Here is a 16,125-nt window from a genome sequence, read left to right on the forward strand (position 1 = left end):
ACTTACCGTCATCTGCTTCTCAAAACCCCCTGACACTCATTATTTGTCTGCCATTCATGATTATCTGTAGAAAGGATTGTCGGGCTGATAAGTGGTGTTAATCTTTACCAAAGCCAAGTTCATGGAAAAATAATTAACTCCATAAAATCCCAGAGGCCTTGATGAAGCACAGAAATATTGAAATCAATGTTTATTTTGTCTGGTTAATATTTTCTTGTCATGGAGCATTACGGATCCAAGAAAATCCTACTTCTACACGCAACCAAACACTGATAGGCTATATAGTATCCAATGATCCGATAATGAGGACAGCTACAGGAAGTATTGAGAGATCACTAAATCCTTGCTGGTTACAGTTCTCTTTTGAAGGGTTATTCACTAAATCGACAACTGCTGAGAAAACTGAAATTCCAATTTAAGCCAAGATAGCCAAACGAAAAATAATATTAAAAAGTTCATCTCTGCTGAATAAGATTATTTTCCAGCTCTTCTATTTTAGTCTATATTTTTCAATCCACTATTGGAAATGACTTCAAAAAGCTGAATGATGTCCCTATAAATGTGGTTTTTCAGAGTCCCCTTGCCTGCTCACTCTATATCTTGTATAGACTGTACACAGTTTGCATCCAGGGCCGGTGCAAAGAATTTTGGGTACATAGGCGAAGATGCATTTTTCCGCCCCCCCAAAAAAACATCTTCACCTGTGCCTCTTAACCTCCCTTTTGTGTTTCTTATCCCGTCTTTAAATATCTGTGTGTCTCCTATCTCTCCTCTTTGTATGACTCTTACATCCTCCCACATTTTGTGTGTCTTACTCCTCCCAGACCCTATGTGTGACTCCTTTTCTCCCAGCCCCTTTGTGTCTTTTACTCTTCCCAGCTCCTTTGTGTGTGTCTCTTTCCTTCTCAAGCCCCACTGTGTGTTTTTCACATCCAGCCCCTCTCCCCGTCCCTTAATGGTCCCCTCCCTTCTCTGACCCTTACTGTTCCTATCCCCTCTCTCCTGCTTTCCCTGTCCCTTAGTGTTCCTCTCCCCTCCCCCTTCTGTTCCCTGTCGCTTAGTGTTCCTCTCCCCCCTCCCTCCTTTTCCTGTACCACAGGGTATCTCTCCCCTCCTCTCCCTGTCCCTTGGTTCGCCACCCACCCCAATAGTGGTCCCCTCCCCTTCCTGGTGTGCCTCCTACCTTTCTTGTAGCGTGGCTGAGCGGAGCGAATCCCGGTACAGTGAGCTTTTCCTGTCAGTCCTGCCAGGAACAGGAAACAGAAGTCCCTGTACCACGGTACACTCCGCTTGGCCACGCTACAGTCAGGGGTGTATAAACACTGACAGTCACACACACACTCAATGACAAACACAGACGTATCTGACAGCCAGACTCACTTATCTGACACACTCATTCATTGACAGACACTCACACGCACACTGACAGACACACAAATACTGACAGACTCATTGACAAACACACACATACTCACATGCACACAGACACACACAAACTCACAGACACACACAAACTCACAGACTCACACAAACTCACAGACACACAAACTCACAGACACACAAACTCACAGACACACATACTCACAGACACACATACTCACAGACACACACACTCACTCACATACACACACTCACAGTAATAAATAATGTAAATTTAATTTACATTTCCCACCCAGCCTCCCTACCTGGAGAGCTGGCGTGGGTCTCTCATTGGTGGTCCAGTGGGGCTGCTGGGAGGCGTCCGGCTGAACTAGATTGCGAGGTGGCGAGGGAGCTCTGATCTCTCTGACCGGCTCCCTCGCAGGCTGTTTTCTGATGCCGCGGGAGCCAGAATATGACGTCATATTCCGGCTCCCGCGGCATCAGAAAACAGCCTGCGAGGGAGCCGGTCAGAGAGATCAGAGCTCTCTCACCACCTCGCAATCCAGTTCAGCCGGACGCCGCGCCGGGGATCCAGGAGGTGACCTGGCATAAGGGAGCACTTCCCTCCTGCCGGTCACTGGAATTTTGCGCCCCCAGAGCCGGTGTGCCCTAAGGACGCGCCGGCCCTGTTTGCATCAGGTAACCTGTAAGCAGTGTTTGGTGTGTGCTTTATTTAAGCACAGCTCCTGTACTCCAACTGTATACCTACGCCCAGTCAGCTTCCTCTCTGCTACCAGGGGACTCTGGAGCACTTCAGACCCAGTCACTGAAGCTTAGCTGGAATCTCACAGAACCTCTTCCACCCTACCAGTGTTCCGCATCTTGCCTTTCAGGCTGTTCTTCTCTCAGGCAGGTATCAACACCTCTTCCCACACTGTTTCTACTTACTGCCTTTAGAAAGACAATTGTGGCTCTCAGTCCTAGCTTTTTCTTAACTTGTCCCGGGAAGCAGGGACCAGTGCTTTACTCCGACTGAGTACCTCTGTCAAGTCCGCTTCCTAGATGCTTTCAGGGACCCTGGAACACTTCAGCAGAGGGGACAATACCTGCCTGGAAGGATAGAGCTGCAGCCTGGTTAGGTTCCACTCAACCAGGCTGCAGCTCTCTCCTACCAGACAGCTATCGTGCCCTCTGCCTAGATCTCTGCAGGTATCCACACTTCTGCCTGCACTATTACTAGCGCCTTACTTTATAAAGACACTTGCACGTTTTACACACTCTGCACCATAAGAATAGCCGGGGGACCTACATAAAGTGTCCGTCTTCACCTCAGCCAGCCAACTATTTCCCAACTGAGCTCCGTATTCCCGGGAGACCCCCACTACCCGGGGAAATATGTCAAACCCAAACCAGGGGGGAAAGCAGATGAATGGCCCACATGCACCTGCCTCCCCAAAACAGAACCCCCAGGGCACATCGTTGGTGGGAAGGAGGCTGACCTGCAGTCCTCTCCAAGTGCCAGGGTAATTGAGACTTCTTTAACCCCTTAAGGACGCAAGACGGTTCAGGACCGTCATCGGCATTTTTGCGTTGCCGACCGACGACGGTCCTGAACCGTCCTAAATTTAAAATGTACTTACCCGATCGCCGTCGTTCCCCCGGCGGCGATCGGCGTTGCTCCCGTTGTGGGGAGACTGCCTGCAGCCCAGACAGTCTCCCCATGGCGGATTAGGACCCCTGGGGCCATGTGATCGCCCAACAGGGCGACCACATGGTCACAATAGGTGTCCTAGACTCTGCCTGCAGGGGGACTGTCTGTGCTGACAGGCAGTCTCCCTGCAACTGTAAAATCATAAAAAAATTTAAAGTGAAAGGTAATAAAAAAAAAATATTATTATATATGTGTATATATATATGATATATAGACATATATTATACCTATATAATATATGTCTATATATCATATATATAATGCCATGCTAAGTGTATTTTTATATTAATATGTACATATATTAATATAAAAATACACTTATAATTAATTTACACACGTATATATATAATATATATAATAACTATATATATATTGTATATATATATTATTATAAAATACGAATAATAAATAATTTAAATTAAATTTAAAAAATTAAAAATAATAATAAAAATTAAAAAAAAATTATATATCTATACGAAATGTTATTCTAACTGTATTTTGATATTAATATATATATATTTATATCAAAATACACTTAGAATGAAATTGTATATATATCTATGTATATATAAATAAATAAAAATAATACGAACTATTCATATGTCCATATACAAAATGACATAAATAATTATATAAATATACACGTAGACTTCAAATATATACATATGCATATATATTTAAATTCTACGTGCGTATTTATGTAATATTTTTACATAATTAAGTTATTTTATTGATTGCAATTTAAGGGACCTGCCTGCCAACCCAGGCCAAAAGTCTAGAGAATTTAATTTGCTAGCACTGTATTTTACCCTGTAACGTTCTACGACACCCTAAAACCTGTACATGGGGGGTACTGTTTTACTCGGGAGACTTTGCTGAACACAAATATTAGTGATTCAAAACAGTAAAACATATCACAGCGATGATATTGTCAGTGAAAGTGACTTTTTTTGCATTTTTCACACATAAACAGCACGTTTACTGATGATATAATTGTTGTGATACATTTTCCAGTTTTGAAACACTAATATTTGTGTTCAGCAAAGTCTCCTGAGTATAACAGTACCCCCCATGTACAGGTTTTATAGCGTTTTTGAAAGTTACAGGGTCAAATATATGGGTCAAATATTTTTACATTGAAAATGACCAGGTTGGTTACGTTGCCTTTGAGAGCGTATGGTAGCCCAGGAATGAGAATTACCCCCATGATGGCATACCATTTGCGAAAGAAGACAACCCAAGGTATTGCAAATGGGGTATGACCAGTCTTTTTTAGTAACCACTTGGTCACAAACACTGGCCAAAATTAGCGTTCAATTTAGTTTTTTACTTTTTTCACACACAAACAAATATGAACGCTAACTTTGGCCAGTGTTTGCGACGAAGTGGCTACTAAAAAAGTCTGGACATACCCCATATTGAATACCCTGGGTTGTCTACTTTAAAAAAAATATGTACATGTGGGGTGTTATTCAGCGATTTATGACAGATAATAGTGTTACAATGTCACTATTGATAAATTTAAAAAATATATGTTTTGAAACCGCAATATCCTACTTGTACTTATAGCCCTATAACATGCAAAAAAATAGCAAAAAGCATGTAAACACTGGGTATTTTTAAACTCAGGACAAAATTTTGAATCTATTTAGCAGTTTTTTTCATTCGCTTTTGTAGATGAATAAAAGATTTTTCACATAAAAGTCAAAAAACATGTATTTTTTTCAATTTTTCATCATATTTTTTCATTTTTTAAAAATTAAATTACATGAGATTATATAAATAATGGTATGTAAAGAAAGCCCCTTTTGTCCTGAAAAAAACAATATATAATTTGTATATGAACAGTAAATGAGAGAGCGGAAAATTACAGCTAAACACAAACACCACAAAAGTGTAAAAAGATGCCTGGTCGCAAATGTACAACATCGCAAAAAAAGTCCAGTCCTTAAGGGGTTAATGGAGTTTTTATTTATTTACATTTATGTGCTGATGAAAGCTTTATGAGAAACCTGGAATGTTGACAGACATAAACTAAACTTAATTATTCTTTATTTTGTAAAGACTCATTTTTTTGTTATTGTATAAATATAGCCTGCGACCCTCCTGATACAAAGGTTGACAACATTTTTTTTTATATCAATACACTATATTGTGGGTGGGATTATGGCACTTTGTGTGTGTGTTTTGGGAGACAGACAGGTGAATGGCTTTGTAACGGGCCCTAATATTTTAATAGCTGCCCTAAATGTAAACACAATCTATCAATAATAAGATATGTTAATGAAAAGACCAGAATCGTTCTACAAAAATATAACAAAGTACCAAACAAATAAGTGGTTAAATTAACAGAGGTGGTTAAATAAAACTTACTCTGGTGATGGATGCCAGCACTAACTGAACCTTTTTAGTGTCATGGCAGTGGTGTTATGCCAATGCATTTAGAAATGCACAATTCCTTTTTTTTTTTTCCAAAACTGTACACTAAATGTTCTGTGATGAAATCAGTGGACACTAATGTAAGCACTGTACATGCATTAAACATATCAAAGAAGAATGTTCAACTGGAGCCATAGTCAAAAAATATACCCCAGGTACAGCAGGGCAGGGCTCGACTAGGAATTTATCCTGGTGCCTGAGTATTTATCAGCGCGTTCCCTCCGAGGCGGCCAGCCATCAGAGGAAGAGTGGGGGTGGGTGGCGGGCGACTGTAAGGAATGGAGGTGATGAGAGCTGTAATTTTCTTGCTCTGCTCACTACCGCGACATACAGTAATGCAGGGAGACAGAATATGGAGCAATAAGCTTGAAGATGATAGCAGCCACACTAGTCCCCAGGAACAGGATCCCAATTGGACCCCAGGTAAAGCCGATCCACTCCAGCTCTCCCAAAGGTAGGGAGGCTGGGTGGACTTAAATTGAATTAAAATAAATAATAGTTTGTGAGTGGGTGAGAGAATGTGTCTGTCATTGAGTGTGTGTGCGTGCTTCTGTCTGTGAGTGTCTGTTTAGGTGGCTGGCTCACCTTTTTTTTTTTTCCCACGCCATGCCAGTTTTGCAGTGGCTGTCCCAGCCTCAAGCTTGATGATCTCAGCCAATCCAATGCTTTTCCATAGACTATTGCGCATGCGTATCAAAATGCTTCACCAATCAGCACCGCTGAATGTAGGTGCTGCAAACTGTGCAGCACTGATATAGGAAGCACTTTAGTGGCTGTCTGAGTGACTGCTACTAGTTTCTCTGAAAAGGCAGTATTTAAATTGAAACGCCTGCAGGGACAGGCTCTAGCCACCAGTACTGTAGTGATTCTGATGACTAAAGTGTCCCTTTAAGAATTGTATTTTTGTAACTGAAAATAAATCTTTGTTAGTTTAAAACAACATTTTTTGTTCTAACTATTTTAGCTGGCTCCTAGATTCATAGCAAATTTGTCAAGCCCTGTGGTAGGAACTATTTTATCTCATGTAATTTGCCAATCTTTGCAATAGCCAGAACATATACCACCATTACCCATCAGCCATCAATGAGGCATCATCTCACAAGAAAATTACTAGTCATAGCTACCAAATTACTAGCAATTAATTAGCTGTAATTTAGTCACTTGGAAATATAGGGATTTATGACTGGAAGAATAATATTAATCTTAAACATTTTTATCAAATCTTAACAAAACTACCAATGTTTTATTTTTACACCTATTTTATCTATTCTAAGGACAGTCCCCCGGTAACTATTACTACTGCTGGTTTTTACTCACAAACCAAATACAAAGGCTTTATTCACTTAACAGTGAGTTGGCACTAACTAGATTGCACACTTTTTGTTATTTTCTCTTTATGTTAATCCATACATAATGCTACATTTATATCAGAACAAGAGTAGTTCCCTAAAATCTTGCTCCAGATGTACCCCGGTGCAGTGGCTGATAAGAGCATCATTTGGTTGGATGGAACAAAGCATTTGCCGTCTCCCGGTCTGGATACATTTCTTATTAACTGAATCAGCCCAATGTGACAGTGGAAAGTCTCGGTCACCCAGGCTAGCAGTGTGATGTGATGGCAGACTGGCTTACATTCTTGCCATTGTTGTTGGATGAGTCAGAGATTGAAAGGGGGAAATGAGTGTTGATAGCTGTATATGTACTGGATGAATTCCACCTCTGTGAAAGAATAGTGACCTTGAATCGTATCACTGAGACAGAGTATCACGTAACGTTACTGCTGGGGAAACTGCCGACATAACACAATACCTGCTTACTGTAATTCTCTACCTGCGGCCAAGCCTGGTGTGCAGAGTTACTATTGTGACACAAGGTAAACATTTCACTGGTGGCAATGTAAGAAATGTTACAATCCGCTGTGGGCATGTAGCATAATTACTATATAACCTTACTTCCAAACTGGCTATGTATATTGTATTATGGTAGTGGCTCTGCAAATCAATTTAAAGGACCTCAAGGGACCTCAGGGGGTATCTGTTAAATATCAGTATGTGCTTATATATTATATGGATGGATGGATAAACAGTATATATGAAAATGCAAACCTGCTCCATTAGATTTTCACTCAGTCTCCGGTCCTTCAAAAATTCACTTCTTCAGGAAAACATATCAATTAAACTCTTAATAGCTTTCCCTCCCGCACCTTGCTTCCTCTCCTGTAAGCGTTTCATCCAAAAAATAAAACCAGATACTAAGCCATCAGGGAAAACTATTCTAGCAACATACTTTTCTACCTTTCCCTTACCTTTTGTGTCACTATACCCCACTCCCACTAGCATGTAAGCTCATTGAGCAGGGCCCTCAATCTCTCTGTTCCTGTGCATCCAACTCGTCTGATTACAAATACGTGTCTGTTAGTCCACCCATTGTACAGCCCTGCGGAATTTGTGGGCGCTATATAAATAATAATATATGATTGATGAATCGTCGATACATTTATAAATAATGCTATAATTAAAAAGGGCGACACTGGGATAGCAAAATGAAAAACAACTCTATAGTATAGGTGTGTGTGTATATATATATATATAATCATATTTGGGGCTCAGTCCCTAAATTCTGGGACTATTACCTGATCAATATTACATGTGCATCACGGCTGTACATGCTGGCTGAATATCCGTGTACAGCTGTGATGCGCCATTTACAGGTAATTGATTGTTAATGTAGACCACATACCTCCCATGTACCTGTCATTAATATACAAGATAACATGCTTCCACTGGCTAGCATAGAATTTAGAGTAAATCTAGTGCAAGAGCAGCTGCATAGCCAAATTTTCACAATGCCGATCTACACATTTACTTGTTATCAGCCTAGCACAATGTGTAAAACTCACATTTTAGACAGGTTTACTTTGTGTATAAGGACAGCTGCCCGAGCAGACAAAACCGTTATAGGAAAGTAGCAGGTCTTAGCTTGTTTACAAAAAGAAATACGGACATCAAATTTTCAGCACCCTGAAACCCCAGCTCCCGTCTCATGTTCCCGAGACAGCTTCTTTAGTGTGGCAACAGAAATGATTGTTTCAGTTGAAGACGACTGCATGGAAAGCAAATACTTGTATGTTGAAGCAATCCCTCAACTGGTTAGGTTTCAAATACTCCCAATCACTGAGTGCCCTCAAATCAAGCAATCTAGCAAAGTGGATTTCCACCGGCCAAACAAAAACCTGGCCGTGCCCAGCTGTCCTTATTTTCTGGCATATTGATAGAGATATTGTAACAGACAGTATTACATTCTAGGTATGGCATCAATCCAAGACACAGACACTTGGTACAACTCTGGAATCTGTGCTCCAGATAAAGGAATGGAAAAAAGCTGACACATTGTGACCTTTATTTCCACTTCATTAAAATAAGAGTCTGGTTACAAAATGTCAATATAATAAAGTAGACGTGACACAAGCTGATTAACGGAAAAATAACTGATAAAGCCAATGTATGCCTGTCTGTGAATTGGATATATAGATATGTGTACAACGTAACAGAGCACCTCGGATTATGGGATAATTATGCCATCAAAGGGTTCTGGAGACAAACCAGGAAACCAGAGATTTATTTAGGTTAATATAAGTGTTAAAGTAGTATAGGGATCAATAGTTAGTGGGGATGTGTAGGGGTTAATGTTTAGTAGTGGGTTAGTGTAGGGGTTACTGTTCAGTGGTATTGTGTGTATTTGCAGTGTGTTAAGGTAGTCTACGAGTTAATATTTAGTGCAGTGTTGGGTTTACTGGTAGTGTAGGGGTTAATATTCGGTGGTAGTGTAGTGCAGGGGTTACTGGTAGTGTAGTGTAGGGGTTAATATTCGGTGGTAGTGTAGGGGTTACTGTTTAGCCCCTTAAGGACCAAACTTCTGGAATAAAAGGGAATCATGACATGTCACACATGTCATGTGTCCTTAAGGGGTTAATGGTAGTGTGTGTGTGTTTGCAGTGTGTTAAGGTAGTCTAAGGGTTCATGTTTAGTGCAGTGTAGGGGTTAATATTTGGTAGTAGTGAAGTGTAGGGGTCAATATTCGGTGGTAGTGTAGTGTATGGGTTACTGGTAGTGTAGTGTAGGGGGTTACTATTCGGTGGTAGTGTAGGGGTTACTGTTTAGTGGTAGTGTGTTTGCAGTGTGTTAAGGTAGTCTAGGGGTTAATGTTTAGTGTAGGGGTTAATATTCGGTGGTAGTGTAGGGGTTAATGTTTAGTGGTAGTGTGTGTGTGTTTGCAGCGTGTTAAGGTAGTCTAGGGGTTAATGTTTAGTGCAGTGTAGGGGTTAATATTCGGTGGTAGTGTAGTGTAGGGGTTACTGTTCAGTGGTATTGTGTGTGTGTTTGCAGTGTGTTATGGTAGTCTAAGGCAGGGGTCCTCAAACTCTGGCCCCCCAGATGTTGCTGAACTACAACTCCCATGATTCTTTGAATTACATAGATAGCCGGAGAACCAACGGACTTGTAGTTCAGCAACATCTGGAGGGCCGGAGTTTGAGGACCCCTGGTCTAAGGGTTCATGTTTAGTGCAGTGTAGGGGTTAGTGGTAGTCTAGGGGTTAATGTTTAGTGCAGTGTTGGGGTTAGTGGTAGTGTAGGGGTTACTGGTAGTGTAGGGGTTAATATTCGGTGGTAGTGAAGTGTAGGGGTTACTGTTCAGTGGTTGTGTGCGTAGTGTGTTAGGGTAGTTTAGGGCAGTGTTCCTCGGGCAGTGCAGGAGATGTATTTCCTAGTTCTGCCTCAGATTAGGGCCCCTAGACTATATGAGGGTGATCCATGTGATATTACCCATTCATTACTGGGAATAAATGGATGGATGATGTCACCATCTGCACAGTACAGGATTGTAAAACATGATCTGTGTACTGAAATAACAGTCAAATCATGTAAAACATATAGCTATGTTACATATACACTACACTATATACTGGGTATGTATTGTATTCTTAATCTCTCCCTCTCCTCTGGCACATTTCCCTCACCCTTCAAACATGCAACTTTAACCCTGATTCTAAAAATGCCCAACCTTGACCCCAACTCCACATCCAACTACCGCCCTAACTCGCTACTGCCTTTTGTGTTTAAGATCCTTGAAAGACTTGTGTATGTAAGATTGACAGACTTCCTCGAGTCCAATTCTCTGCTAGACCCGCTTCAGTCGGGTTTCCACGCTCAGCACTCTGTGGAAACGGCTCTGACCAAAGTTTCAAACAGCTCTGACCAAAGTTTCAAACTCTCTCCTAATTCTCCTTGACCTTTCCGCTGCTTTTGATACTGTTGATAATAAACAGCTTCTTCTTATCCTCTGTAATATCAGTCTATGAGATATTGCTCTTTCCTGGTGCTCCTCCTACCTCTCCCAGTGCTCTTTTAGTGTCTCTTTCTCTGGCTCTTGGTCTCGGTCCTTGGTCCCTTACTGTTCTCGATCTATACTGGCTCCTTTGGCTTCCAATATCACTTCTATGCGAATGACACGCAAATCTATCTGTCCTTCCATGATCTCTCCCCGCCCCTCTTGTCTAGTGTCTCTGACTGCCTCTCTGCCATTTCTAACTGGATGGTTGCCCACTTCCTTAAGCACAACTTGTTCAAAACAGAAGTTCTGGTCTTTCCTCCCTCTAGTGATGTTACTCCCATTTCTGTCTCCCTCCAAGTTAATGATGCTAGCATCAGCTCCACCATGTAGGCTCACTGCCTAGGTATTCCCTTTTATTCTGACCTCTCCTTCACCCCTCATGTCCATTCGATCGCCAAATCCTGCCGCTTTCATCTTAAAAACATTGCGCGCATCCGCCCCTACTTAACGCCAGATGCGGCTAAGGTGCTGGTCCATGCCACTGTCCTCTCTTGCCTTGACTACTGTAATCCACTTCTCAGTGGTCTTACATGTTTCCAACTTGCCCCACTGCAGTCTATAATGAATGCGGTGGCGAGGCTCATCTTCCTGTCCGCCCGCACCTCCCATGCCTCACCCTTCTGTCAGTCCCTACATTGGCTTCCTATAAAATATAGAGCTCAATATAAAATTCTGGTTCTTGCTTTCAAATCTCTACATAATGCTGCTCCCACCTATCTATCCTCTCTAATACACAGGTATGTTCCGTTTATGCCCCTACGCTCTGCTGAAGACTTACGTCTATCCCCTGTTCATACTCCCACCTCTGATGCTCGCCTTCAAGATTTCTCTAGGGCTGCACCATTCCTGTGGAACTCACTTCCCTCCTCTGTTAGATGCTCACCCAGTCTCCACTCCTTCAAAAAAATCATTAAAAACTCACTTTTTTTACAAAAGCATATCAATTAAACTGTTATTGGCTCCAAAACCCCACACTAAGTCTTCATTGAATACTATTCTACCAATCTACTTCCCTAATACTTCCCTTATCTTTTGTGCCACTTTACCCCACTCCCTCTAGCATGTAAGCTCACATTACAAGTTTGTTAGTCCACCCATTGTAAAGCGCTACGGAATTTGTTGGCGCTATATAAATATAATAATAATAATAATGTATTATTATTAATAGTATGATGACAATGTGAACAAGTTGTAACTTTAGATAAATTTGCCAAAGGACCCATTTCTTATAGCACTGTGCCTAGCAAGCATGCTATGGCTCCCAATTCATTCTCACTGAAAGAGGAAGCAGAGCTTGAGCAATGTTTGAAATTATATTAAGAATTTACCCATACTACTTGGCTGGATCACAAACATTCCTAATAGATTTCTTTTCTCTCCAGAGCAATCTTCATCTAGTTGGGACCCAGCAGCCTGACGGGCCGTGCCGCGTTACATATAAACTGCGAGAATGAAGAAACCACAAGAAGTGTCGTGACAAGGTATACTTAGAATTATATCCATTGACATGAACTAATTAAGTCCCCAGAATTTCAGATATTTCATATAACCGCTGTGATCAAAATAAATATAAAAATAAAAAAAGCTAGAATAAAACTTAGAAGCAGCTGTCATTTACCTGGTTTTGATTTTATGTTTGCACGTCCCACATATAAGAAGTAGAGCCTTCATCTGTCTATCACTGTCATAAGCTCCACCCTTTTCTTTCTGTCTGACCCCTCCTCCAATGCAGTGCATGTCCTGGCTATTCCAAGATGGAATTGAATTCTGGTTTTGATGTGTTAGGTGTATATTATAATCAGGGGCGTTTTACTTACCGTAACGCTCCTTCACCCTAGGAGCCATATCCCCACCTCTGTGCTACCCTCGCCATCTATGCAAGCCAGAATGTCAATGAATAAAATAGCCAGAAACAGGAACATGCCAGGTATTCAAAGCGATCCTGAATAGTCACATTATTAAGCAACGGAGAAGAGGTGAAATGACACTCTGCCCAACACAACTCCTTACTGTCACCAGGTGAGGATCCACTCCTACCCATCAGTAGCTTTGAGGAGCACTATAATTGTGATCTTTTTATTTTGAAATATATTATCCGACTGCCCCTCTACCATTTGTAGAGATTTGAGGTTAAAGGGACACTATAGTCACCATAACAACTTTAGCTTAATAAAGCAGTTTTGGTGTATAGATCATGCTTCTGAAATCTCACTGCTCAGTTCTCTGCCATTTAGGAGTTACCGTATTCTTCAGTGTATAAGACTGTTCTTTTTCGAAAAAAAAATTCTAAACTGCAATAATTACCTTGCAGTGTTAAGTCCTCCTCTAGTGGCTGTCTGCCAAACGGCCACTAGAGGGACTTCCGGGTGCTTAGACGACTTTTGGTCGTCTAAACAACGCTGGATGTCTTCACGCTATCCTAATGCAAGCGTGGCCATTGCTGTGCATGTGCATTAGGTCTCCCCTGTCGGCAGGGGAGGAGCGTGGGCGGAGCAGAGCCAGCGCCGAGAGACATCGGTGCTGGACCCAGATAAGTGACTGAAGGAGTTTATTAACCCCTTCAGCGCTGCGGGAGTGGGCCTTGACAGAAGTGGAAGCTACAGTGCCAGAAAAAATAGTTTTAATAGAATTTTTCTTTTTTTTTAATTGTTAACTGCAAATATATATATATATTTTGTACTATCTCTGAAATGCATTTTTGTAATTATACCCAGTCTTGCTGCAACTATACTTGTTTGTTTGTCTACCTGTTGTGCCACACTGCAGAATATGTTAATGCTCTAGTAATAACAATTTACTGGAAAAATATACTGCTGCAATAAGGTACTAGGAGCTACAGCAAGAAACAGAAATTAAAAAGCATCTGTCAGCCATTCCAAATGTACATGTTTTTACACAGCAGAACACGGGTGGAATTCAAATTATAGTCAGTAAAAGGAAAATGAAAAGAAAATGCCCAGATGCAAATATACAAATGGCATGCTCAAGTCTGCTGCAATATGTCACAATATTCAGGATGTTAGTTCTGAACTCCAATGGGAAGAATTCAGAATTTATAGGTAGAGGCAGAGAGGTAGCTAAGGCCAGATGTTTGGGAAAATCCACCGGGAGTAGGCAACCTTCAGCACTCTGGACCAAACTTCCTGCAATGTTGTTACGGCCATGATGCTGGCAAAGCACCAGAGAATACGTAGCTCATAACATTGGGAGTGCCGAATGGTGCCTACCCCTGTCCTAGACCATTGTTGAATGGGTGATCTCTGAGGGAGAGTCATTTCATATATTGTTATAGAATCTAGACTAAGGGTGTCCAAAAGGTAGATACCCAGATGTTTTAAACCTCCAGCTTCCGTGATGCTTTGTCATTCTGTAGGCATTCTAAAGCCACACAAAGCATCATGGGAGTTGTAGTTCCACAACATCTGGCGTGCCGGATGGAGCCTACCCCTGTCCTAGACCATTGGTGACCATGTCTTTATATTGTTCTTATTTACCATTATCAATATTTTTTTATTTTATAAGAAGCTAAGCAAAAAAATGTTTTTTCAAAAAAAAAATGGGACACACACACCGAATGTTTGACCTCCTATAATATATAGATATTTTTTTTTCTTTCAGATTATTAAGTGAATTCCAGACAGATGAAGATGTATCGAGTCTAACTCTAGTTTGTTACCATCTTCATTGACAGTTACTGCAGATACCTGGACCTGCTTCTTTTTAAGGAGAATAACCTTGTAAATAGACAAAATCACAATCCTTAAGAAGAACTGTTATCCACACTTTAATTAAACCAGCAGACACTTGGCAAAGTCAACACCTAAAAGTACTTGAAAAGTCACTGAATTTTTTTTTCTAACAATTAACTAACAACAAGAAAAAAATACGGATCAGGTTAATGACATATCTGTTATTTATTAAAGGGGAATTGACACTTCCCCGGATTTTTAATACTATTTTTAATTATGCCTATATTAAATAAAAAATATATTTGTGAGGTGTGAAAAATAAAATTAAAAGTAGAAATCCTCACCTCTTTATTCTGCAACTGGACGCCTCCATCTAAGCTCCCTGTCAATCATCGTTATAAGCTCCGCCCTTTGTACCTGGCAGTCAGCACAGAGAGAGACACCTCCATCTAAGCTCCCTGTCAATCATCGTTATAAGCTCCGCCCTTTGTACCTGGCAGTCAGTATAGGGAGAGCCACCTCCATCTAAGCTCCCTGTCAATCATCGTTATAAGCTCCGCCCTTTGTACCTGGCAGTCAGTATAGGGAGAGCCACCTCCATCTAAGCTCCCTGTCAATCATTGTTATAAGCTCCGCCCTTTGTACCTGGCAGTCAGTATAGAGAGAGCCACCTCCATCTAAGCTCCCCTTCAATCATCGTTATAAGCTCCGCCCTTTGTACCTGGCAGTCAGCACAAAGAGAGCCACCTCCATCTAAGCTCCCTGTCAATCATCATTATAAGAACCGCCCTTTGTACCTGGCAGTCAGCACAGAGAGAGACACCTCCATCTAAGCTCCCTGTCAATCATCGTTATAAGCTCTGCCCTTTGTACCTGGCAGTCAGTATAGAGAGAGCCACCTCCATCTAAGCTCCCTGTCAATCATCGTTATAAGCTCTGCCCTTTGTACCTGGCAGTCAGTATAGAGAGAGCCACCTCCATCTAAGCTCCCTGTCAATCATCGTTATAAGCTCTGCCCTTTGTACCTGGCAGTCAGCACAGAGAGAATCACCTCCATCTAAGCTCCCTGTCACTCATCGTTATAAGCTCCGCCCTTTGTACCTGGCACTCAGCACAGAGAGAGACACCTCCATCTAAGCTCCCTGTCAGTCATTGTTATAAGCTCCGCCCTTTGTACCTGGCAGTCAGTATAGGGAGAGCCACCTCCATCTAAGCTCCCTGTCAGTCATTGTTATAAGCTCCGCCCTTTGTACCTGGCAGTCAGTATAGGGAGAGCCACCTCCATCTAAGCTCCCTGTCAGTTATCGTTATAAGCTCCGCCCTTTGTACCTGGCAGTCAGCATGGAGAGAGCTACCTCCATCTAAGCTCCCTGTCAATCATCGTTATAAGCTCCGCCCATTACACCTGTCAGTCAGTATAGAGAGCGTATACAGGGAAATTATATGCTTCACTTGCACAATGTGTCATGGCTTTTCCGTTTTCAGAACTGGATTATGATGTAATTTGCTAAATATGTAATATACATTTAAAATG

General features: G+C 41.5%; 1 protein-coding gene across 1 annotated transcript in view; it reads left to right on the forward strand.

Moving 5' to 3' along the window:
- Positions 1–15,599, forward strand: part of LOC134586507 (24-hydroxycholesterol 7-alpha-hydroxylase) — a 90,315-nt gene extending 74,716 nt beyond the window's left edge. The window contains exons 12-13 of the mRNA XM_063442054.1: positions 12,285–12,383; positions 14,521–15,599. Of these exons, the coding sequence (XP_063298124.1) occupies positions 12,285–12,356 (72 nt within the window). The 3' untranslated portion in view covers positions 12,357–12,383; positions 14,521–15,599. The remainder of the gene's footprint in view (positions 1–12,284; positions 12,384–14,520) is intronic.
- The last annotated feature ends 526 nt before the right edge of the window (positions 15,600–16,125 follow it).

This window comes from Pelobates fuscus, chromosome 2 (genome assembly GCF_036172605.1).
Source record: "Pelobates fuscus isolate aPelFus1 chromosome 2, aPelFus1.pri, whole genome shotgun sequence".
Classification (NCBI taxonomy): Eukaryota; Metazoa; Chordata; class Amphibia; order Anura; family Pelobatidae; genus Pelobates; species Pelobates fuscus.